Source organism: Euleptes europaea, chromosome 15 (assembly GCF_029931775.1).
Source record: "Euleptes europaea isolate rEulEur1 chromosome 15, rEulEur1.hap1, whole genome shotgun sequence".
In the NCBI taxonomy this organism is placed as follows: domain Eukaryota; kingdom Metazoa; phylum Chordata; class Lepidosauria; order Squamata; family Sphaerodactylidae; genus Euleptes; species Euleptes europaea.
In genome coordinates, this window is record NC_079326.1 from 41644685 (window position 1) to 41669101 (window position 24417).

Consider the following 24417-nt stretch of genomic DNA (forward strand, 5'->3'; position numbering starts at 1 on the left):
AGTGTATTTTTATATAAATATGGGACGCCCTTTTTCTTCTCCATTGTGTCTTCAGCGCCAACGCGAACTTTACGAACCGTTCCCAGCCTTGGAAAAAAAGTTCTGCTCCAAGACGTGCAAAGTTGTGGATAGATTGTTTAAATGACGAAATGAAACGGGTGTCAATGAAAAGAAGCAATAAATGACGGGGAAAAAATAAGCCCTACCTTAACCAGCCTTTAGAGTTTTTTTGGGGTTTTTTTTTTTGTATTTTATTTCCTCGATCATCTCGTTGTATGCAAAGCTAAAAAGGGACCATCTACGGCGCTCTGGGAAATAGTATCAAAATATGTGTCTGTGTAAGAGAGAGAGAGAGAGAGAGAGAGAGCTGTCAGGCGGTGGCACCCAAATTAGCATCGAGGACTCTTGTGATTACCTTGAAGACTGACACATTTATTGAGACATAAACTTTCCAAGGCCAGAGCGGCTGTCTAGTAATCATCTGTTCCCTACTGAGAGAGGGGGAAAGACGGGCACACTTCCCCGTTTTCTTCACTCGCCTTCTTACTAAGGTGCCTTTACTAATGACCGAGGGATACACCCTGCCCTACGGTGTGTGTTGTAATACACTTTGTAACACACGTACATGATCGCTGTACTAGAATCTAGGCGTCGGTTTTTAACTTGGGGAGGGCATTAAGTTCAGCAGAAGCAATCTAAACACGGGCTCGAGGCTTCAATGCAGTCTTACTCGGGGGTTGGCCCCATTGCATTTATAAAAGACTCGCTTCCGTGTGTGAGCGCATAGGGTTGGTTCCTAGGCCATTAAAAGCGATGAAAGGTGCCCGGCTTGGTCTGGATAATTGTGTCCCTTAAAAAAACAAAAAAACCATTCCATACAAAATAACCTTCCTCTTCTCCCTCCCTTTTCCTCTTTCAAGCGCTTGTTTTAATCTTCTCCTCCACTTTCATCTCTGCTTGGCAAGAGCCTCGACCTCGCAAGCTGTTAACGATTTTGCCATATTACTTCTAAACAGCCACGAATAAAACGATTTCTTTTTTAAATGCCAAGGGTGGAAGAAAACAGCCATTTTTCGTGTAGCCATCTGTTTGCTTGTGTGTGTGTGTGTTTTTTTAAGGCGGCTTTTGTCCTCGGGGAAGTTTTCTTTTTCTTTTTTTTTAGTGTTTAAAAAGTTAAGTATGTTCAAACATGAGAAACCAGCTTTGCTTCCACACCAGGTAAATTGCGAGGAAGGGCCATGCTTTCTAGTTTAGCCTTCATTTATATGTTGAAATTCAGATGGCTGCGATTAGGTATATAAAACACTGGGAAAGCTACACATTAACATTCAAGAACCCTGTTCAAGAATCTCAACCCACTGCGGTTTTCAATTGTGTGTGGAATGTTGGGGTCTTGGAGACCCCCAATGTATCTAGTACTTTGAACGTCTTTTGTTGGGAGGAAACTTCCTTCCCTGGCCTTCCCATTGACTGCTGCCGTTCCTGTGGGTGTGTGATGTACCCAAGATTGTGTAAACTTGTTTCTAGGTTTCCAAAAGCTTTCTTGGAATTCCTTTCCCCTGGATATTAACACCCCCCTCTTTCAATTAAAAGGGCTATCTTTCCATTTAAAAGCACCCACATCTACGTGTGTTGAAAAGCTCGGTTGTGGGTTTAAAAGAGAGATTAAAAAGGATTAATAAGAAAGAGCTATTATACTAGCATTACAGGAAGTTAAACACATTCCTGTCATACCTGAAGTATATAATAACCATCATGCTTTTGGCAAATTCCTCTCCTCCAGTCTAATTAATTTTTCAGAAGAAATATATATCAATATTAAAAGGTTCATCAAATGATGATGCAAGTTATACTAATATTATATATTATATATTGCCCTTCTTAGTATACATCACCACATGCTGTAATTAAAGTTATATTGTTAAAGAGCCGTGGAGCCCAAATCAATCAACTTTAAGATGAGTTTGACATGTGTCCAAATATAAGTTAGTGAAAATGTTTGGATTTTGAAAGATTTGCTTTTGTTGAATGCAGTCCACATTAAGACGTATGGTAGCAGTGCAGCAATAATAGTGGTAGTAAATCATGCTAGTGGTAGTAAAGGACAACACAAGCTGTTCTTTCCAGCACTTCTGCCTTTAAAAAACGCTTTGTTCCTACATTCAAATCCCCCAGCTTGGTTACATTTCACATCTAAATCCAAACACAAAACTCATATGCCAACAACTTCATTATGACCTTGCTCTCATAGTTCTTTCAAAAAAAATTGTTGTTGAGCTCTCATTCAAGTTTTTGCTTTACATCCAGTTACTGTTTGGGGAGGGGCCATGGCTCAGTGTCAGAGTATCTGCTTGGCGTGCAGAAGGTCCCGGGTTCAATCCCCGGCATCTCCAGTTAAGGGAATAGACAAGTAGGTGATATGAAAGGCCTCTACCGGCGACCCTGGAGAGCCGCTGCCAGTTTGAGCAGACAATACTGACTTTGATCATGGCACATTTTCCCCATCCAAATTCTCAAAACTCAAAACTAAGCTACAACATAGAGTTTTGAGAATTCGGATTGGGGGGGGGGGAAGGAATGTGCATCTAGAGAGCGGCAAATCCAAGGGAAAACCTCCCATGCATAAATGGCCTATGACTGTTCCAAAGTCACACAGCAGGCTTCACGTGGAGGAGTGAGGACTTGAACCCAGTTCTCCAGATTAGCGTCCACTGCTCTTAACCACTACACCATGCTTATTCAAGAATAGGCCTGCAGAAATAACTGGGACTGCTCTGGGACACACCGAGGGTGGGGTTGCGGCAGCCCTACCCTGCATAAATGGAGGAAACACTGGAAAACAGACTTTGAACTGTCTGCTGAGTCAACAGAGTGGAAGGAGTTTATTTTATTTTATTCGTCTGTATCCCGCCGTTCTCTCCAATGAGGACCCAAAGCAACCCACATCGCTCTCCTCTCCTCCATTTTATCTTCACGACAACCCAGTGAGGTAGGTCAGACTGAGAGAGTGTAACTGGTCCAAAGTCACCCAGCGAGCTTCCATGTCAGGAGTGGGGATTTGAACCCAGATATCCCAGATATTAGTCTGACACTGTCAACCACTACACCACACTGAGTCCCCACCCTGCAGAAAGTGACAGGTTTAATTAGAAAGGGGGAGGGGAGAGAAGAATTGTACCTCATTCAGCCTCGTGTATTCACATGCCTAGGAAAGGGAGGCCTCGTTCTGAGGAGAGATACAAAACTCCCCCACACACACCCAAGACTGGAGGAAGCGTATTGTAGATTGGAGTGACTCTCTTTAGGATTGCATTATTGATCTGCCATCTACAATATGCTTGATCCACAGCAAGTCCCATGACTTCAATAGCTCTACTCTAGAATCCAATATGGACTAGGGTTCACATGAACACATGAAACTGCCTTATATTGAATCAGACCATTGGTCCATCAGTCAGTATTGTCTACTCAGACTGGCAGGGGCTCTCCAGGGTCTCAGGCAGAGGTCTTTCACCTCACCTTCTTGCCTAGTCCCTTACCTGGAGATGCCAGGGCCTGAACCTGGGACCTTCTTCATGCCAAGCAGATGCTCTGCCACTGAGCCACAGCCCCTCCCCTCAACTCAGAGCAACAGAAGTTCAAGGATTAAGTGTGGAGGTGAAAATCCCCTATCCTCTCCTTTGTTATTTGCCAAGCTGACGCTAACCAGGGTGGATAGTACTTAGGTGGAATGCGGGGGGGTTGTGTCAAGGGTCGCCCCTTCAGTGCGTAGCCAAACTGCTGGTTTGCCTGTAGTCAACAGTGGCTGCTAATACCCTCTGATGCTATAGACACAAAGCCGGCCACCGCTAATATACCGAGGATCACTACTCCTGCCCACGGCTGTGTGGGCCTTGCAATATGTAGTGCAATACTGCCATCTGCTGGACAAACTGTAGCATAGACCTCGGAGCCTTGAAGAAGCCGTGAAGAAGTTGAGTTCCCAGTCACCACTTACTAGAAACGCTTTATTCGTCAAAAACTAATAAATGTCTCGAGGGACATTTTTTTAAAATGCCAAGAGCATTAAGGGGGAGGGAAGGGCGCCGAGTTGTTTTCTGTTGCTCCAGAAGGTCGGACCAGAACCAATGGGTTGAAATTAAATCAAAAGAGTTTCCGTTTAGACATGAGGAAGAATTTTCTAACAGAGCAGTTCTTCAGTGGAACAGGCTTCCTGGGGAGGTGGTGAGCTCCCCTGGAGGTTTTTAAGAAGAGGCTAGATGGCCATCTGTCAGCAATGCTGATTCCATGACCTTAGGCAGATCATGAGAGGGAGGGCACCTTGGCCATCTTCTGGGTATGGAGTAGGGGTCACTGGGGTTTTTTGGGGGGAGGTATTTGTGAATTTCCTGCATTGTGCAGGTGTTGGACTAGATGAGCCTGGTGGTCCCTTCCAACTCTATGATTCTATGTATGCTAATGGAACATTCACACTTGGGTCCCTCTTGGAAGCAGCATTAAGTTTATTTTTAATAGTAGAAAAGAGAGAAAAGAATCCAGCAGCATCTTAAAGACAAACTTTTTCAGTGAGCTGTGGCTCACGAAATCTCATACCCTGTCGGAAATTTTGTTAGTCTTTAAAAAGCTACTGGACTTGCTCTATTCTACTTCTATTGACAGTCTAACAAGACTACCCATCGTGATTTATTTTTTAATGTTACTTAATAAAACTCCCAATTCCATATGTTATCAATGGCAGACATATTGGAGGGAAATAAGCCTTGTTCAATACAGTAACTGCGGGGTAAGTCTCGCTGAGAAACTTGCAAGAAAATGTGGAAACTACATGGGTTCTTTCTATTAATACTAGTTGAGGTTTTATTGAAAACGTGTGCTTCTGTAGTCCTATAAAAATAGTTTGAAGAATGAGTCATTTTTCTTTGGTGTAGCCCATTATTGGAGGAAAAAATGTTACTCATCCACATGTTGAATGTGTTAACATATATATTATACAAATATGCAAATAGATATGGGAGGGAAAGGGAAAGGGAAAGAAAGAAAGAAAGAAGGAAAGAAGGAAAGAAAGAAAGAAATTGTCGAAGGCTTTCACGATCAGAGTTCATTGGTTCTTGTAGGTTATCCGGGTTGTGTAACCGTGGTCTTGGTATTTTCTTTCCTGATGTTTCGCCAGCAGCTGTGGCAGGCATCTTCAGAGGAGTAACACTGAAGGAGAGACACTGTCCTTCAGTGTTACTCCTCTGAAGATGCCTGCCACAGCTGCTGGCAAAACGTCAGGAAAGAAAATACCAAGACCATGGTTACACAACCCGGATAACCTACAAGAACCAAAGAAAGAAAGAGTTCTGAGACCAAGTCTTCAGCATTGGCAGCCTTAACTTGGAAGTAAATTTTTTGCACCCTAATCGCACTAAGAGTAAATCCTATGGAAGGCAGCGCAAACACACAGCTAAGATTTCATTGCACATCTGAGATCCAAAACTGTATGACTGGGAAATAAGAACAGTTCAGATCAACTAAGTTATTTCCATGTTGCAGGTGTGAGAGGTGGTGGGTGGGAAGGTGAGGGGAAATTGTTTCCTATAAGACCCTTGAAGGACAATCCTACACTATCCTGTGAAATCAATTGGGTTTACTGGAATACTTCAGAATAGGCTGGTATTATCAGGCATGCTATGCAAGCTTCCCGGTCATACTTGACTCCCTCAGTCATGGCAAATGTTCAGATTGTCTTCAAGAAGTTTTAAACACTGATCAGTCTCTTCTGGAAGAATGGACTGATCTCAAGCCTCCTTCCCCTTAAACATACATAAAGGAAAACAATTATCCTGTGGTATCTCTCCAGGGGCATGTCCATACCTCTTTTGGCAGGTGCATTTAGCTGTTCTGAAATCTCTTACTCAAGAATAATTTGTTAGTATAGGTAGTGGTGGGACCTCAGAAATGGGTAGCTAGCTTGTTAGACAGGCCTTGGTACCCCCAGTCCCTCATCAGTGGCAACTGGAACCCAGAACTTCTATACAAAAAATGTTGAGAATTCTCAGCAGTCCTACATACATGTACTTTGTCCCATTATATGCAGTGGGACAAAATGTCAGAGTAATCGCACATAGATCAGTTTTCAGGAGGTGCTTCCTAAGAGATCAACGGATCAATCTCAGGTTAATAAGTAAATTATTTCTATTGATAAAAACTAGTTTCAGAGGATGTTGTGTTCAGGATCAGTCCATGAGGCTTAATTTGTTGGTATATATGTGTGTTCAGACAACTGAGATGAAGTTCATGTCAATAAATATTTAATGATCTACATGAGTTGTATATTTATGTTACTTCACACAAGTTTTTTAGACTATAAACTATACTTGTGGTTTTTACCACAGATGTTCCCAGTTCTTTCTCTTTATGTATTTGGCATATAGGTTTTCTTTTCCTTTTATTGTCATGAATATGTATGTATACAATTGCACACAAGTGTGTGCGCATAGTAGGTGTATATGCATGTACACACCACACAAACGCACATGCAGCCAAAGTTAAGCACTTAATTCCGCAATGAAATCAATGCCACTTTAGTTTCAGGCATGTTTATTCAGAAATAAATCTCATTCTTATAAGTGGCGGTAGCTCCCATGTAAATGTGCAGAGCCCTAGAAATGTATTAGTTGAAGAGTTTGCTAGAAAACTACTGTTGATTAGTGTGATTTGCCTTTTTTTAAATTTTAAGACAAGTAGAAGAATGTTTGGAGATACTTCGGAACCTGTATAGGTGAGGCATGCTTATTCTGAGTTCAAATCAGAACAGCTTTGGTTTGAGCATCTTGAAAGCATCAGACATTAAAATTGCCATTTACAGTGTCCCCTTAAGTGGAGTGATCCCTTTCTCAGTCCACTGTAGTAAGTGAGCTTGAATGCAACTCTGCTTTGCCATGGCAAATCTCTGCCCTACTAAAGAGCTTTGGTGGGAACTGGATTAAGGCTTCCAGGCCAGGCACAGCTCGTTAGAAAAAAGGACTTTCTAACGTTTCTGAACATTTACCATAATTAAATCTAAAGCTCAGTCAACTGCATTAATAGATAGACTAGAAGGATGGATGGATGGAAAGATAGCTGGATGGGTGTGTGTGTAGGACTGGGAGTATGTGAGACTCCACTAATGTACATAAAGATTGCTGATGAGGTATATTCACATAAAGATATGCATCATCATCATCATCATCATCATCATCATCATGCTTCTTGGTAACTCCTTAAAAGGGATTGAAAGCTCATGTTGGAGTAAACCTGGCTGGTCATAAAAGTGACAGGACCCCTTTTAAGGAAGAGTGGGTCTTATTAGACACCATTTATGCCTGGGAGGTTTTGCCTTGGATTTGCTGCTCTCTAGATGCACATTTCCCCCATCCAAATTCTCAAAACTCAAAAATAAGCCCCCATGCAGAGTTTTGAGAATTCAGAGGGGGGAAATTGTGCATCCAGAGAGAGGCAAATCCAAGGTAAAACCTCCCAGGCATAAATGGCCAGACTTACAGAGTTACACCTTTGTAAAAAACCCTGAACGCGATGGGTGTTGAAGGGTATAACTCTGTTTGGAATTAAACTTATGTTCTCCCTCTCTTCATAATGTCTGTCTGTCTGTCTGTCTGTCTTTCTGTCTAAAACAGTGGTTCCCAACCTTTTTTTGACCAGGGACCACTAGGACTTTTTTGTTCGGTGCAGGGACCCCAAGGTTCAAAATAAAAATTCCGAGAATTTGAAAATAAACTTTAATCATAACTGTTAGTTAAACATTAAGCTTAGAATAATATTTGAACATATATTTTTCTAATAGAGAACTTTTAATTGAAAATATTAATTTATTATGGGTTTATAACTTTGTTTCGCGGACCTTAATTTAGTTCTCGCGGACCCCTGGGGGTCCACGGACCCCTGGTTGGGAACCAGTGGTCTAAAAGATGAGTATATCCCAGAGGTGCCCACAGCATGAAGAGACATACTTAACAGGATATAATTTCCTGAGTGAGGTTTTTTACCTCCTCTGCATGCTTAAATTTCAGCCGTCCTTTCCCACTTACCAGTGGTCCATTTTTCTCCAGTCCTGTTGGCCACCCTAATGCATCCTCTCGAAAGAGCTTACCAGGCCATTTTGTGCTAAGACCTGGCTCCGTGTTCTTAAGCTAAAGCTTCCCTTCACCCTTCCCCGGAACAGGCTGGAGAAAGGCGAAGCCCCGAGTTTAACCAGAGCGTCTCCGTGAGAAGGGCGACAATATCCTCCGGCGGCGCCTGTGTGGTCCGGCCTGAGCTGCGGGATAATGATTTAAAGATTTCTTTCAAGGCCAAGGGATTGGCGGCGGCTGTCGTCCGGGCTTGAAGCCGGGCGGCGGGCGGGGGGAACCATTGCTTTAAAATATAAAGAGATTTCCCCCCCCCTCCACACACACAAACGCACACCCAGAGCCGCGATCGCCGTCGAAAGAGAGAAAAGCCAACATGGACAATTCCAGCGGGCAAAAGCATCGCGAGGCGAAGCGAAACCTGCAGTTCGCCATATTAGGGTGTTTTGCGCATTACAGGGAAGAACATGGAGGGACCCCATCGGAAAGGGCACCGAAGGGACCCAAATGCAGAAGGTGGAGAGAGAGACGGGGGGCAGCACCTTTTTCGAAAGGCAGATGGTAATCCGGCAGAGCCACTGGGATTCGTTTGGAAGCCCGCGCGGGCTTTTTTGTGCCGGGGCTGGACCAAGTCGTTTTGGGCGCCTGAGGCTAAAGAGAGGATGGGGTGGGTGCGTGGGGGGTATCGATGCGTTAAATAATTGACGACTTTGCTATTTTTAAAAAGAATCCCTTCTTCTCTCCCCCCACCCCCGGGGTTTGCTAGTTTGCCTTAAATTCGGGGCTGCCCCGGTTTTTGTTGATCCCACTGAATTCCGTTTCTCTTCCAGAAGCCCGGAGCAGGTCTTGGATTTTAGCCACGGTGGTCTACCCCCTCGCTTTAGCTTTTGTGGTGGTCCGCGCTGCACCGACCTGGGTTTCCTTGCACATAATTTTAAGGACATTTGAGGGAATTCATTCCCCATTTCAAAAAGACATGAATCTTTTAATACAGGTTTCCATATACTGGATGCAACCCATTTTAGAGGGAAACCTCTGGAGCCAGAAGTCGTTGCTACTATACTTCGAATGTATCTAAGAAGGTTTTCCATTCAAGTTGTCTGTATTCATGGAGGGGGGGGGAACCCGTACGTGCGCTATCTTGTTATTGTTGTTGTCATCATTTGATTTTTATCCCGCTTTTCATACACGCAGCTCAGAGTGCTGTACATGGCTCTCCCCTTCTCTACTTTGCAGCTAACAACAAGGCTGTGAGGTAGATTATGGGGGAGAGTGAGAGGGCAAGAGAAAGGAAGGGAATAAATATGGCAGGGAAAGGGAAGGGGGTAAGGGGGTAAGGAAGCAAGCAAGTAAGAACGAAAGCGAGCAAGCAAGCAAGAAACAAAGAAAGAAGTCGCACAGTGAGCTAAATGACAGGGCAGGGATTCGAACCCAAGTCTCCCAAATCTTAGTCCAACGTACCTACCGCTGCTGCCACTACTGGTTAAAAACAGCTGATCCGCGACAGTGTGTGGGCATGGTAAGACCTGCAATCTTGCACTGATTTCCTTGGGAATAAGGCCCACTGAGCTTTTTTCGGACCAAACACCCTCCCTACAGATCATTAAATCAACGTAAGCTCACTGCCAGGGTGAGGGGAGAGATTCGGCCTCCTTTCCCGGCTGGAGCGAAAAGCGCGGGCTCCCTTTTCTTTTCATGGCTCCTGCAGCTTTGCCGGCCACCTCCGAGGTCCAAAAGAGTCCTCCATTCCTTTTCCCTCCGGCCCAGTTTCTGCCCAGAGAAGGGTCCGGCAAAGGAGATCTGTCGATTGGGCGCCAGTGACCACGTTTGCTGCCTCGCCTTCCCAGCCGCGGGGGACCCAGGTCCGGTGTGCCGCGCCCTTTCCCGCCTCCTCCTTTGGCAGGCCGCAGGATTCGCGCTCCGAACCAGCGGACCTCCCTCCGTCCCCACCTTTGGAGAAAACCTCTGCCCGTAGCTTTAGGCACGGACAGGGCTTTCAGCCGGCGGGGTGGGCCCTGCAAACAAACCCCGATCTTAGGGCAACCTTAGGAAATGTGGCAGGCAGGTTTCGGGAAGACCCGGGACTGCTTGTGTTTGTGAGGACGAGTCAACAGCGTAATTTCACAGGGCGAAGGAAAAGATTCTCAAGTAGAAGCAGATTTGTTTCTTGAAAGGGAGAACAATCTCATGTAGATCGTCTTACACAGGGTGAGTCAGCGAGACAGGAGGGGGGGGAATTGGATTTCAGATTTTAAGGAATTGTTACTGGAAAGTGACTGCAAAGGGTGGAATCTGGATCTACAAAGTCCAGCGGTACGGTCGGTTAGGATTGGCTATACTCAAACAAACCCTTTTGACCTCTTGTCTGGGAGAGTAAGTTTCTTTTCACCAGACACCTAGCTAAGCAGATAGTAGCTAGCTAGCGTTTGGATGCCTTTGTTATTATTATACACTTCGTATTTATTCGAACGGCGACCTTTATAATCGGGACTGCTACCTTATCTGTCAAATGTGCAAGCACGTATCAGGAAGACAGCAGCTTTCGTTCCCCCCTCTTGACATTTCTATTTGCAGCAACGCCCTTTGCGCCCTGCAGAGTTTCCACCCGAAATCCTCATTGATCTGCTATTGCGGCGACTTTCTGCCCACCCGAAGACAATAAATGTTCGATTGTCCCATAATATTTCCCTTCGCTTCTGCAACTCGCTCCCCTCTTCAGCGGCTACAAATGGCGACCGCGGTGTTGTTATGGAGCAAGAGAATAAGGGCGGAAACGCATGGGAGGTTTTGCCTTGGATTTGCTGCTCTTTAGATGCACATTTCCCCATCTGAATTCTCAATTCTCTGAATTTTGAGAATTTGGCTGGGGAAAATGTGCATTTAGAGAGCGGCAAATCAAGGCAAAACCTCCCATGCGTTTTCGCCCTAAGAGTCTATACGTCATCTACTTTAGACAGTATATTGTAATATAATACACTACACTATACAGTTTCTGCAAAAATATGGCTTTCTCCACGGAGCAGTATAGTCTAGCATAGCGTAGAAAGCACAGCATAGCGGTATAGTTTAGTAGAGTTAGTATACCATACCATGGCATAGCATCGCACAGTATACTAAAATATTGCATTGTATACCACAGTACAGTAGAGTACAGAGAGGATTTTTTGAGTAGAGTACAGAGAGGGCGGGAGCGCGCACGTACGGTGAGACACGCACAGGGTGTCTCTCGCGCACACGGTGGGGACTTTGCAAACTCTCGGAAGAACTGGAGACAATGGGGGGAAGCGAGGATGGAGGCAGAAAACGGAGAGCCAATCTTAATCGAGGCCGACAGGGAGGGGGGAGGAAGCGGCGCCATCGGGCAGGTTGAAGGTTTGAATGGGAGGGAGGGGGGAAGAGGGGGGGTCTTTTGAAACTTCACCGCCAGGGCATCCCCTCCCCCCCCCACGGTTGCCCCGGTTGTTTCCAGGGCTGGAGACGAGCCTCGCCCCCTCCCCTCTCCTTCCCCGATGCGTCGGGGCTCTCTTAATATTTCCAGAAGTCCCCCCCACTCCTTCTGGCGACAGGGTTCGTCGGCTGCGTGCGGCAGAGGCGCTGGAAATGGTGGTCTCGGAGGGGGCGGCGGCGGCGGTCCCGAGTCCGCGTCCAACCGTGCCGGGCTCGGGGGCTCCTTCCCGGTCGTGACCGACGCGGAGGCCGGCCGAAGCGCCGTCGGGGGGACATGTGCGACCGCAGCCTCTGCCGGCCGAGCTGCGTGGGCTCCCTCCTGAACCTGCCCTCCGCCGCCGACCCCTTCTACTTCCCCAGCCTGCGGGCCAACGGCGGCCACCCCCTGGCGACCTCCTTGCCCGCCCTCTCCTACCCCCGGAGCTCCGTCGCCTGGACCCCGCCGGCCGGCCCCGCTTTCGCCGCCTCCTCGCCGCCTCCGCCTTACCTGGCGGCGGCGGGCAGCCTCCCCGTCGCCCTCAACCCCGGCGGCGGCAAAGAGGCCTCTGAGGGGCCCCCCAAGCCCTTCGCCCACCAAGGCGCTTCCAAGCCGGAGATGAGGAGCGGGCTCGGCCGGGAGGGCTTGGCCGGCGAGCCCGGCGGGGCGCTGCTGGCTCCGGCCAAGGGGCTCAAGTGCCAGCCCAGGGGTTTGCCCGGCCCTCCGGCCGCCCTGCTAGACGCGGACTGCGGCGCCTCCGGCCGGAAGGAGGACTTCAAGCAGCCAGTCAACTTGAACGTGACTCTGCAGCCTGCCACCGGGGCCCCACTTGGCCACAGAGCCGCCCTGCTGGACGGTAGGGACTTCCCTGGGAGGGGGGGCTTTCCTGCCGCTCGAGGCCACCAGCCCCGAGCCCTGCTTAAGAGCTGCCGGGACGCCGGGAGCCCCCGGTCCTCCCAAACTCGCCTGGCCTGGAAATCTGTCCCCGTTGCGCGCAGCGGGCCTTCATTCCGAGCAAACCTTTTTCTAGGGCGCAGCTCGAGGCCGCTGGGAAACGCGAGTCTTAGGCAAAGAGCCTGGAGTCCCGTTCCGACGTTTACTCGGAAGTAAACCCTGCTAGGCTCGGCGGCGCTCGCTCCCCAGGAAGTGCGCGGCAGTGAACTAGGAGGGTCGCCTCCAAGCCCCTCACCCCCACCCCAGGGTCTCACTGCAAACGAAGGGCTCTCCCTCTCCCTCTTTTCCTCCTTGCATGTGGCTTCTGGCACCCCACCGGCAGAAAGAGAGGCCCGGCCCTGATTTGAGCCAACAAACGCCCCCCCCCCCAACCCTCTCGAATTGTCTGTTGCAGATCTCGCCTGGTGTCCCGCTCAAGGGAGGTCGAGGAAGAAGCGCAAGCCCTACACCAAGCAACAGATCGCCGAGCTGGAGAGCGAATTCCTCCTCAACGAGTTCATCAACCGCCAGAAGAGGAAAGATCTGTCCAGCCGGCTCCACCTGAGCGACCAGCAAGTGAAGATCTGGTTTCAGAACCGGCGGATGAAGAAGAAGCGGGCGGTGATGCGCGAGCAGGCGCTGGCCCTCTACTAGAGACCCGGGGGCCGGGGGACCCTCGCCGCCGCCGCCGCCACCCCCCTCCCGGCCTCTGGCGGCTCAGAGTGAACTTGCTCCCTCTGGGCTGGGTTTTGCTCCCTCTGGGCTGGGGGTGGGGTGGGGAGAGGGAAAGACAGAGAGAGAAACGGATGCCAGGAGAAAACCCAGACATGAACTCCAGTGGCGGTCTTTGTGTAGGGAGCCTATCCGAACGCACGGGAGGTTTTGCCTTGGATTTGCCGCTCTCTCGATGCACATTTTCCCCATCCGAATTCTCATATTGTTGAGTTCTGCATATTGTTGAGTTCTGAGAATTTGGATAGGGGAAATCGTGCATTTAGAGAGCGGCAAATCCAAGGCAAAACCTCCCTTGCGCTTTCGCTGGATCCCCCAACCAAACCCTTGGGGGGGGGGATTTGGAAATTGGCAAAAGTCTTCCCTTTTAGCTGAAGTGGGGGGAGTAAAAGAAACAACAACGAAGAAAGGAGAGGCTGGCAGTCCCCCCCCCCATAAACACACACACACCAACCCACTTTTCTTTTTATCACTCATCCCTCTTCTCTCTCTGTAGTCTGGAGGAGCTGGGCAGCCGCCTCTTCCCCGCGCCGCTTTTAAACGGCGCTTTGCGCGGGGCGTTTCTCGGTGGCCATTTATGCACGGGAGGTTTTGCCTTGTATTTGCTGCACTCTAGATGCAAAACTCTGCATGGGGGCTTATTGCTGATTTTTGAGAATTTGGATGGGGGTGGCAAATCCAAGGCAAAACCTCCCAGGCATAAATGGCCGGTGGCGCTGATTTAACCCGAGACGCAGGTAAATCGCTGGGAGTCTCCCCTGGCGATGGAGCGAGCGGGTGCCGTTTCTTTGTCCGTGTGCCACGGATGGCTCTTTTTAAACTGCCGTTGAAACCCAGAGCCGGGGAGAATCTCACACACACACAAAAAAACATACTTAAAAAAAAACCGCAGTAATTTCCCATTTTTGCTTCCTTTTTTTTTTAAGGGGGGGACGTTCCCCAAGGGCAAACCCACCGGCAACTTTCTCTGCCATCCAGATAGGTGACTTTGCAATAAAGGATTGGGGTCTAAAGCTGCCTCGATTGCTCGGCCAGGCACCCCAGAGAGCCGGACGGCCTCTCCTGTGCCTCGAATATGAGCAATCGACCTCCCGCCGAGTATTTTCAATTGCTTCAACAAATCTCCCTTCTGCAGCCCTGGGGTGTGTGTGTCTCTTGTGTGTGTGAGAGAGAGAGCGAGAGAAAGAGAGGCACACACAGATACATTTCTGACTGGAAAGGCAGCTAGCTAGGGATCGGTTCTGCCTCTCTCCTAAGAATCGAGGGAGGCTAGAGGCTGCGGAAATTGTTATACCCCTAGGGTAGGCGGGTTTACTCGGGGGTAAGTCCAGCTAAAGCACAAGCCCTCCGAGGACTGTAATCCAGCCCGTGGCCTACCCCCCCCCCCAAGGCCTTGGAAGCATATAGTTGGGTGGGACTGACTTGTCAGAGGGTGATGGAGACTGGGGGGGGGGCAGGTGAAGACACTTCCCTTCCTGGAATCCGTTCAGGGGTCTTTGTCCCTCGGTCGCTCCGAAGATCATTCCCACCTCGGCCTTTGGCATCTCCTTCCCAAGGCACACCCTGTCTCTCCTCCGCTCTGCCCGCTTCCCCAGAACCGAAGGAGCCTTGGAGAAGAGGGCCGCGTTTGTTTTCTTTTGGCTTTGTTTTGTGGGTGCCAGCAAACGACGCCCAGGCGCGCCCCTCCCTCGGCAAACGCCTTGAGTCGGACGGGGAGGGAGGAAGGACCTTGAACCAGAAGAGACCACAGTCCTAGGCCGAGGGGAGCCCCTCCATCTCCCCGCTTCTCCTGCAAGCGAGGACGCCCCCGTGGCCTTGCTATAGGGCTGCTCTTCTACTGCTCTTCCTGTCCCTCCCCACCGGCCAAAAAGGCGACTCTCCGCTTCCTCTGCGTCTGCCTGCACGCCAGTCTCGCCATTTGTTGAGCCGCGACTCCCCTTGGGCCTTCGCAGTTGCCCTTGGCGGTGGCGCCCGCCCGCTTTCCTGCGCATCTCCGCTTGACTTTGGCCTTGCCCCCAAACATACAGGCAAACCAAAGGACCGAAGGCACAAAGAGATCAAGGGTGCCGCTCATCTGGAGCCTCTTCTAGTCTCCCGGCCCGCCTCCTCCCCACCTCCCAATGCCCCCCCCCCAAAGCAGGCTTAAGCACAATGCATTTCCATCCAGTAAACACGCAGGTAATAGGGATTGTATTTCCATGTTGAGGTCTACAAAAAACAAGGGAGCCGGGTTTTGTGGGTGTGTGTGTGTTTGATTTTATTCGAGGGGGGTACTGTAAATTTGGTGCAGGGCAGGAGCTGTGTGCGTGTTTTGTAAACCAAATACTGTAAATTTAAAACAAAACAGTGTCCGCTGAGATGGAAATGCCAAAGGTTTACCTGTGATTCGATTTTTCTCCTCTCTTCTGTGAAGTTTCAGCAGGACCAAGAGAAGAATGATTCGTGTTTGGAGATTATAAGGGGCGGCAATTGCCTTCTTATTCTGTGTAAGAAGGTGGGGAGGATAAAATAGAGAGGAGGCTTATATACTTTACCGATTTTGTATTAATGGAAACACTTTTTTTTGTTTTTTGTTTTAAATGTATAGTCTCTCAAATGCAGTTTTGAAACCCAGGTTTTGTTTTGTTTTTTATCAAAATGTGAGTTTATTTCACTGCAGCGTCCATAAGCGCTGTTCGTGTTGTTGTTTCGTACCTGAAAGAACGTGCAATTCCGCGTATTCATTCAAGGCATCACGACCAAGTTCATACAATAAATTTACAGTGGAAAAACATGGTATCCCATTTACATTCAAGCAGGCGCAATAAAGCAGCCCGCGATTCCAAACGGGCGATCCGTCCTCTGCAGAAGCTGTTCAAGAGCGAATCTTGTCCTTTGTGACCTTCTATATCTATATCTCCATCTCCATCTATATATCTAGGAGAAATGTTTTATTAGGCCTCAAAATACTAAGGAAAGAAAGTAGGCGCTGGGTTTCCCCACCCCCACCCCAAGGGCCCAGGCCGAATGAAACCAAAATCACCCGTTTCCCCCCTGTCCAGTTTTCTCCTCTCTACGACAGAGCTTCGCTAATCAATATATTTTTTTTAATTCAGTGGCAAGAAATAAATACCGACAGCTCGAGTTAATCTGGATTTATTTGCGGGAATTAACCCCGAAAACAAGCCACTTTGGTTTCTCATTAGGGTCATTCTGGGTGGTATTTTCTGGCGATTCCCTTACCAATCCAGGCTTCTGGTACCCACAGCGTAAACCAAAAAGAAAGCGTTGATCGTAATCCTTTTTTGGGGGGGGTATTGTTGCTTTCAGAGATTGGATTCAACTGGGGGGGGGGTCCCTTCCAAAATTGCAGCATAGCTGAATTTTGAAAGAATACTATGCATTGGTCGCTTGTTTTGCCTGGCAGTTCTGGGTATCCGTGGATATGAAATCCCTATAGGTGCGGAAAGCAATACCCGGAGAGGGAAAACAGACCCAGAAACAGGAAGAGAGACAGGGGCCCTGGGGAACGTTATCTAGGGTGTGTATCTATGTCCTCCTATGTCCCTGGGTTGTTGATTACGTCACTGAAGGACACGTTCCTGGCTGAACCGTGTCTCCGTGTTCAGACATGGGCTAATTCCGCACAGAGATAGATACGCTATTTAGGGCACAATCCCTATGCACAATCACTAGAGGAGCAAGCCCCGTTGGACCCAGTGGGGTTTACTTCTGAGTAGGGTGGGGGAAGGATTGGGCTGTCATAGTTGTTGTAGAGAAGGGTCGGCGCATAACACCGTTTCAGGAAGATGCGCTGCCAAGGTCTGCTGAGCTCTTGGGTGTGTGTGTGTGTATCTACATCATACGTGATTACAGCTCATCACATGGAGGGGGGGGGGTCGCCGTGTTACTGGGAACAAAGGTGTTTTAACTAGACATAGGAAAGGCTACCGCAAAGGCGTCTCTCTGCAGATGCAATTACCATCCTGGCGGGCTCCAAGGGCCATTTTGAAAGGATTCGGAATGGATTTGCACCCGGTTTCGATCTTCAAGTGCCTTCGTTTAGAAAGACCCCCCCCCCATTATCTTGGCATTTGTTCCTGCGTAACAGTGGTTGGGATCGCAGCCTCCGGAGGCACCTTTTTCCTTTGCATCTATCCGTTACTTCAGCATAACGAGAAATTGTATCATCTCCCCGTTCACAAAGAGAAAGAAATCCAATGTTACTACAGGGTATGGTAGTCATAAAGGCATGTATAACTTGTTTGTGTGTGTGTTTGTGTATGTGAGAGAGATATATTGTGTGTGTTGTGGTTGTGTGTGGGGGTGTGAGTTGATAAGAAGGCTATCTCTCTCTCTCTCTCTCTCTCTCTCTCTCTCTCTCTCACACACACACACACACACGCACACGCACACACACAGGCACACAAGATAATCACACACCAACACGACTGTAGTGCTTCATTCGTGACATATACATGCCCATAGATCTTCCTTCTCCAGTCAACCCCCAAATCCGCATCTTGCTGGCTGTTGGGGACCGGTCCTTCTTTCTGATAGGCTAAATGGAGGCGCTTTAGCCATGTCTGGGAGTTTGATAAGGCAAAAAAAAAAAAAAAAAGGACCATCCCTCGGACGGTTTGAAAACGGCTCCGGGCGCTTTTGTGTTTTCCTAAAAGAGCATAAATAATTAAAGTTTGGCAGGGAGGGAAAAAGGCTTCCTCGCAGAACTGTAGTGGCAATAAATGAAATGAGTCAGAATCTCTTCTCCAGTCAGGTTTTACGAGAGCTGCCAGACGGTGTCTCTTCACGTTCTCCAGATACTGGAGGCGCCATAACAAAGTTAAGGTCAAGTTAGTGTCTTATCTTGGGTGGCACAAAATACCGCACCTTCTCCAGCCAGGACCTGGGAATATTTTTTTTTCTTCCTTTCACCTCCTCCGAGTCTCATGCGGATCGTCCTGATTTTCCACCGAGGGTTTTTTGGAAATGCCACTTGGACTAGAAGCCCCCACTCGATCCCGGAGACAAGGACCACGGCGCTCGCAAGACGGCGAACGGTAAAACCATGCCTTTTATGAGCTTTGTGCAGCTTTGTCTTTTGTGGTGTGCTTAACGCGTCGAATGAGGGCTCTGTTGGTCGTGTCAAAAGCCCGCTAGGACTTTCCAGCGGCATCCTAAGCCGAGCCACAACCCTTCTGAACCCATTGAAGTCAATGGGCGTAGAAGGATCTAGCTCGGTTTTAGGATTGCTCTGTTATTCAGAGCAGGGAAGCTTTAGAAATCGGTCCAGTCCAGGTTCGTCCTTGGCCAAGGAAACCCCAGCTTGGGGGGTCTCGAACGAGCGTTTCCAGAACGGGAGAGGTCTGTGGCGAAAGTCGTGGGCTGGTTCGTCCGCCATGATGGGCCAAGCGGTCGTCGCGTCCTTGAACTTGAAATGGGGGGGGGGGAGACACTGGTCGACTCCGGTCCGGATCTGCAGCTGATTGCAAAGAAGGGTTCTGCAGAGGAGAAGCGCCTATGGCGGTGCTGGCCAGGACCTGGCTGTTGGTTTCCTGTGGGGTGGTGACTTGAGACGAGTGGGAGGCGGGAAGCAGGGGGAAAGAAGGGTGTTTGGTGGGCTTGTCTGTTGTTCTGCAGGAGCATTGCTCTGCTCGGTCTTGGAGGATTCCTCAAGGCTCCATCCGGAGGAAGGTCTTTGCCTTTCCCTATGGCGAGAGGAGGCTCAGCAGCCATTTTAGCTGCGCAGTCAACTTGAGGGAGGGAGGGAGGGAGGGAGGTCTATTCGTTGCAGCAAAACCCAAACTTGGACACTCACAGCAGAGGAGGTGATCTAGTATTTGTGTGGTGGTTGGTTGTTCATGGTCTGTGCATGGTGGTCTTTGCAATGGTCGGATCTAAAGTGCTTCTCTGCTGAAGGTTCTTGTGTCTTTCCCTTGTTGGCGCCCTGCAAAGGCAAGGCAAGCGCAGTCAAATGCGGGGCATTTGAAGGGCAGCGTTTGGACGCAGGGGGCCGTTAGTTCCTTCCCTTTCCAAACCAGGAAAGAGACGCAGATTTGGGCGTTGTCCAGGCAAAGAAACGAAGATGTTTTTTTGCCAGTAACCGAGCGGCGTTCTCGGCTTCCTGCCTGGAGCTCTGCAAAATACGCATGATGGGTCTGTCATTGCGGATGCCAATCAAGACGCCTGGCGTGTTTTGAATATCTTGCAGTCAATTGACTACCCACCGTCCTGGGTCTATCTGCGGTGGCAAACGGTTCGGCTAGGTTGATATGACATATACCATCATATAATGTAATACAATACAATATAATCATTTCTGTTGCTGGCTCCCCGCTGTGGGTGCATTATTAAATTATAGATAACATGTTTCTATGTTTAAACAGCCGAAGTATATACATCCAGGCGAGCAATTCTGTTTACTGCTGTGCCCATTTAATTTAATTAAATCCTTGGAAGACCGCGAAGAATTTTGTAGTTTGGTCATTCGAAATCTGCAGTCATACTGGGCCGGTGAATTGTGTTGGGTAGGGTTTTGCGGGGTTGCGGTGCCTTGACTTTCGCCTTGGTTCTTTTTCTTTTTGGTTACCCCCTCCCCACAAGTCAACTCTATGGCCTTGATCTTCAAATATCAGTCTATTTGATCGTTATTTATTTATAGGTCATATTTGTCTTACTTTAAGGCTAGCTCTCGGGTGGGGGCGAAACTTGGATTTTCCAGCTCGTTGTCTTGAGAAAATATGTTTGGCACTTGAGGCGTTCTTGACAGTGTGTAGAAGGGGCGATAGCGGGGTAAACTTGACATTGTACCACAACCGGGCAAAGAAATGGATCTTCTCTCTCAGAGACTTTTGGATGTTACATGTTTTCCGAGGGAATTGTTTTCTTCTTTCCCGGGTTTTCTCAGGGTTCTCTCTGCTTCTCTCTTTCTCTTTCTTCCTCTGTCTTTTTCTCTCTGCGTGCAGTATTTTATTCCCCCTTTCTTGTTGTGTATTTTTAGAAGAAGGGGGATAAAAGGCCACTGGGGAAAAAAACACACAACCCAGATCTTGTGGTTCTGTTTTGTTCTGCGGGGATCTGGAAGAAAGAGAAATATTTCCTTCCCCTTCAAATGACATTGGTGACCTATGGGAGTGTGGAAGTGATGGGATCTGGCATTTTCCACAAGGGAATCGCTGCTCTGTTTGGTTACTTGGTCCCACCTCAAAAATGTCTGATGTAGCCTAGCCCAGATGATCTATTTGGGGGAAAGCGGGACCACTGCATGACTTTGGGTATGATCTCTCCGAAAAACTTCCACTGGGTATCTAGGGAAGGGAGGGGGAAAGGAGATTATTGAGCCAAAGAGCTGGAGGGAAACATGGTGTAAATGAATACTGGAGCCAGAAGCGAGGTGGCAAAGACACTCCCAGGCAAGGACGTAGGAAAAGACCTAGGCTTGGCTGAGGGAAGCCTCAACAGGCACTCGTGTTGGGTGGGTGGGTGGAACAGCGGCATCTGCTAAGGGGGGGGGATCCGGGTGTGATCGGCGGTGGACTTGGGCGAGGAGAGGACTTGCCTTGGAGCTATTCAGCTCTGTCACACACCTCCTTGTCCCTTCAGGTTCCCCGACCGCATTTCCGGTGTCTGTCGGCGTTTTCCTTACCAAGTAATGCCCTAGTCGCGTCTTACAAGAGGGGGGCGGCGGCGCGGGCCCCCTTCCCCGTCGGGAGCTTTTCCACGGGGCTTGGAGATCGCGCCGCGGGGCGCCGGCGGGCGCGCGGGGTAGGCTGGCATTCCCAGGTGATTCGCAGCCCCACCTATAGATCATCACCAGTTGGGGGAGGGTGGGGGGGAGAGGGGGGAGGAGGGGAAGCGGGAGGGTTGGGAGTGGTGGGGGGGAGAGGAGAGAAGAGGAGCGCCGGCGATGGCCCCGCTCTCCCAAACGCGCGGCTGCTGGCGCTCGGCGGAGCTCGGCGGCGCTCTTGGAGGGACCCTCTGGCGCGGCGGGCGGGGGCCCCGATATAGATATCAGGAGATTTCTCCGTCGTCGTCGCCCCCCCCCCGCAGTCACGTGACCCGATTACCGACTCGGAGTCCATCAGGATGACTCGCACTTCGGCAGGCGGCGGGCTTTTTCGCCCCTCGGCCGCCGCCGCGGCTGCCCACAGCCTGGCGCGCGGATAGATGGGGCTCCTCCGGCGCCCGGGCGCTGGGCTCCGCCGCTGCCCGCCGGCCCCGGCCCCGGGGCGGCGGCCCCGCCGGTCGCCATGAGCGACTTCGACGACTGCGGCAGCCACGGCGCCTCGGGCATGTATCTGCCGGGCTGCGCCGCCGCCGCCTACTACGTGTCGCCCTCCGACTTCCCCGGCAAGGCGCCCTTCCTGCCGCAGCCGCCCTCCTGCCAGGTGGCTTTCCCCTACGCCTCCAACCTGCCGGCCCATGTGCCCCCCATGCGCGACGTGGCGGCCGCCTTCCGGGAATGCGGGGCCGGGGCCGGCGGGGCCGGCAAGTGGCCCTACCGGGGCCCCTACGCGCCCTACTACGAGGAGGTGATGCACGGCCGGGACTTCCTGCCGCCGCCCGCCCGCCGCCCCGACGTGCTCTTCAAGGGCGAGCCGGTGTGCGGAGCCCACCCCGGGGCCGCCGCCGCCGCCGCCGCCTCCAACTTCTACGGCGCCGTGGGCAGGAACGGCATCCTCCCGCAGGGCTTCGACCAATTTTACGAGGCTGGACACGCCGCCGCCCCCCCGGGCCCGGAGCAGGCCGGCGCCGAGGGCGACCTCAAGCCCGCCGGAGGGGCCACTTGTGGGAAAGACTCGCCCCTCCCCGGCCTGGAGAAGAAAGCGGCCGGCCAGGGCAGCGCCGAGACCCCCGCCGGGGAGGCCGGGCCGGAGAAGAGCGGCGGCTCAGGTAGGCGAGGCGGCGGACCCGGCTGGAGCTCGGGGCTGGGGGTGTGTGGGGTGGGGTGGAGATGGAAGGGGGGAGCTCCGGACTGAGGGGGAGGGGGAGAGAGAGGGAGCGAGAGACCCCCGCGAGGCATCAGGCCGTCACTTCGTCAAGCCCCAGAGGTGGTGTGTGTGTGTGTTTCCCCCCCTCTTTTTACGTACGATTTTATAAGCACCCGAAGTGCTTTTATATGTCCTATACGGTTTCCTTTTGCCGTTGTAAAGCCTGTTTACGATAGGAAAGCCCTTGAGGTGGGCTTACAAGGTATCCTTGGAGAAGGACATTAATTGTGACGAAAGGGTTGATTGGGAGGCTCGGCGGTTTTCTTGGGGTGGTCCTTCTCAACAATTCAGAAATAAACCCCTTTTCGTTGTCAAATGAGACGACGGGCGTGCGTCTGAGGGATGCGTTGGGCTACTCCCGGTGTAAAATTGGGGTGGGGGTCCTAGCTGGATGGGTGCCTTGGAAGAGACGTCACTTCAAACAGTTTATTTATATTAAACAAAACTCTTTAATGTTATTGCTGTAAGCCACAAATCTATTTAAAGGGGAATTTGGGCGTATATTTTACCCCGACCACTTAGGGGCAAAGTTATCAAAAGTGTTGCGGAAACTCCCTGGATGTTCTCAGACATTTTGGGGAGCAGCCAGCTTTCTCGCCTTGGGGATGCCTGAAGCAAGATGTTGAATCCAGAGCTTCTTTTGAAGGTCTTTTGGACTGGAACAGCTCGGGGTCAGCTTCTCTCTTCTGTTTCTTTCCCCCCTTCTCCCCCACCCTCCTCCCTCCTGACTCTCCAGCAATCCCCCAGCGATCCCGGAAAAAGAGGTGCCCTTACACCAAGTATCAGATCCGAGAGCTCGAGCGGGAGTTTTTCTTCAACGTGTACATTAACAAAGAGAAAAGACTGCAGCTATCCAGGATGCTCAACCTCACGGATCGACAAGTGAAAATCTGGTTCCAAAATCGACGGATGAAAGAAAAGAAACTGAACAGAGACCGGCTGCAGTATTTCACTGGGAACCCCTTGTTTTGAGAGGACGCACCCGGGGTGGGCGGGCAGGCAGGAGAGGATCTCCCTGGCGGTCCAACCTGCCCTGAGAGTTGGGAAATCGAGAAGGTTTACGTGACAGCCACCCTGCGGACACAACAAGTTCCACTTTCCAAAACACACTCTTCGTCTGCTGGAGATTGACTTGGCGGAGCAGATTCCTCCTAAGGGGAAATAGGGTAAATCCAAAAGTCAATTTTCTTGATTTTTGTTTTTTTTTAAAAACCACTCACGATGTTCTTTCTCCCCTTCCCCTTTTTCCTGGTTCAAACCATCACACCTCAAATGTATATGGTATTTTAAAAAAAGAAGCGGGTTAAACACATGCGTCTCTCTCTCCCCCCCTTCCTGTTGCGCCAGTTTTTAGGAATACCCGTTTTGCCAGGTTTGTTGAAAAAGGTGGTAATGTATGTGCGATGTATATCTATACCCCTGTATAGATATGATCTCTGTTTCTGTTGCCATATAAAAGCATGGGACACTTGTCTTGTTGGTGTGAATAAACGGTTGCTAGAAAAGTTGGACTTGTATCTTCCGTTTGCATTCTCAGCAAAGCCATCTTTGGAGAATCATAGCCTTGTCTCCGCTGGTGCCAAATGAAATGGAAGAACTGCGGGGTTTGGTCCGGCCTCCGTTAATCCCCCTCCCCAAGACTTTTCCAGAAGCCGGCAGTTCGGGCCTCTAACCCGAATAATGGCTAAACAGAGCGATCCTCGGCGGCACCGCTGCCCAGTTGAGGAGAAACTCAACATGGCGGCCCGCTTTCCTGCAGTTTTGAGACCTTATCGCGTCCCATCTTCGAAAAGTAAAAGGGGACGATCCCTCCAGATGTAAGCACATGCTTATAATCTAACCCGTTGCCAAAAAGGAGCGTTAAAAATGCGTTGTTTTTGTCTAGATCCTTTCCCGATAAAAAGGGTTCATTCAAAAGAAAGAGGCCGATTCGACTTTTCATTCTATCCTACGCTTTGCACGCCGCACAGGAAAAGTAAACCAGACTGAAATTGTCAGTTTTTAATAAGCTTTGAATTAAGAAAGGCGACCTATTTAGACTGGGGAATTACTAAACTAGGGCATATTTTGTAAGTAATTTCCCCACCCCCGCCCAGGCCAAACCTGCAACAAGCACACAGGCAACCCAGTGGGGAAAAAATTGAATTCTCCACCTGAAAGGAGGGTCAAACTAAGTTGCCAACTTTTTATTTGGCAAGAAGTATTCGGTGGAGGTCCTTTTCCTGGCTTTATGTTGCGTGACCTGGCCAGG

The 24417-nt window shown here is 50.0% G+C and overlaps 2 protein-coding genes across 2 annotated transcripts; both read left to right on the forward strand.

Annotated features, from left to right (window-relative positions):
- Window positions 1-11829: 11829 nt before the first annotated feature.
- On the forward strand, window positions 11830-13119 carry HOXD12 (homeobox D12). Its single transcript, XM_056861393.1, has 2 exons — window positions 11830-12388; window positions 12881-13119. Exons 1-2 carry the CDS (start codon window positions 11830-11832, stop codon window positions 13117-13119), a joined length of 798 nt encoding a protein of 265 aa, XP_056717371.1.
- Window positions 13120-21425: 8306 nt separating this feature from the next.
- HOXD11 (homeobox D11) lies at window positions 21426-23138 on the forward strand. The gene is made up of 2 exons (XM_056861392.1): window positions 21426-22068; window positions 22903-23138. Exons 1-2 carry the CDS (start codon window positions 21426-21428, stop codon window positions 23136-23138), a joined length of 879 nt encoding a protein of 292 aa, XP_056717370.1.
- The last annotated feature ends 1279 nt before the right edge of the window (window positions 23139-24417 follow it).

What these genes read in the sequence shown, in the direction of transcription:
- HOXD12 (XM_056861393.1), top strand. Translation starts at nt 11,830, where the DNA reads ATGTGCGACCGCAGCCTCTGCCGGCCGAGCTGCGTGGGCTCCCTCCTG. An exon ending in CAGAGCCGCCCTGCTGGACG is followed by an intron (nt 12,389 to 12,880) that starts GTAGGGACTTCC and finishes TGTCTGTTGCAG; the next exon opens with ATCTCGCCTGGTGTCCCGCT.
- HOXD11 (XM_056861392.1), top strand. Translation starts at nt 21,426, where the DNA reads ATGAGCGACTTCGACGACTGCGGCAGCCACGGCGCCTCGGGCATGTAT. An exon ending in GGAGAAGAGCGGCGGCTCAG is followed by an intron (nt 22,069 to 22,902) that starts GTAGGCGAGGCG and finishes CTGACTCTCCAG; the next exon opens with CAATCCCCCAGCGATCCCGG.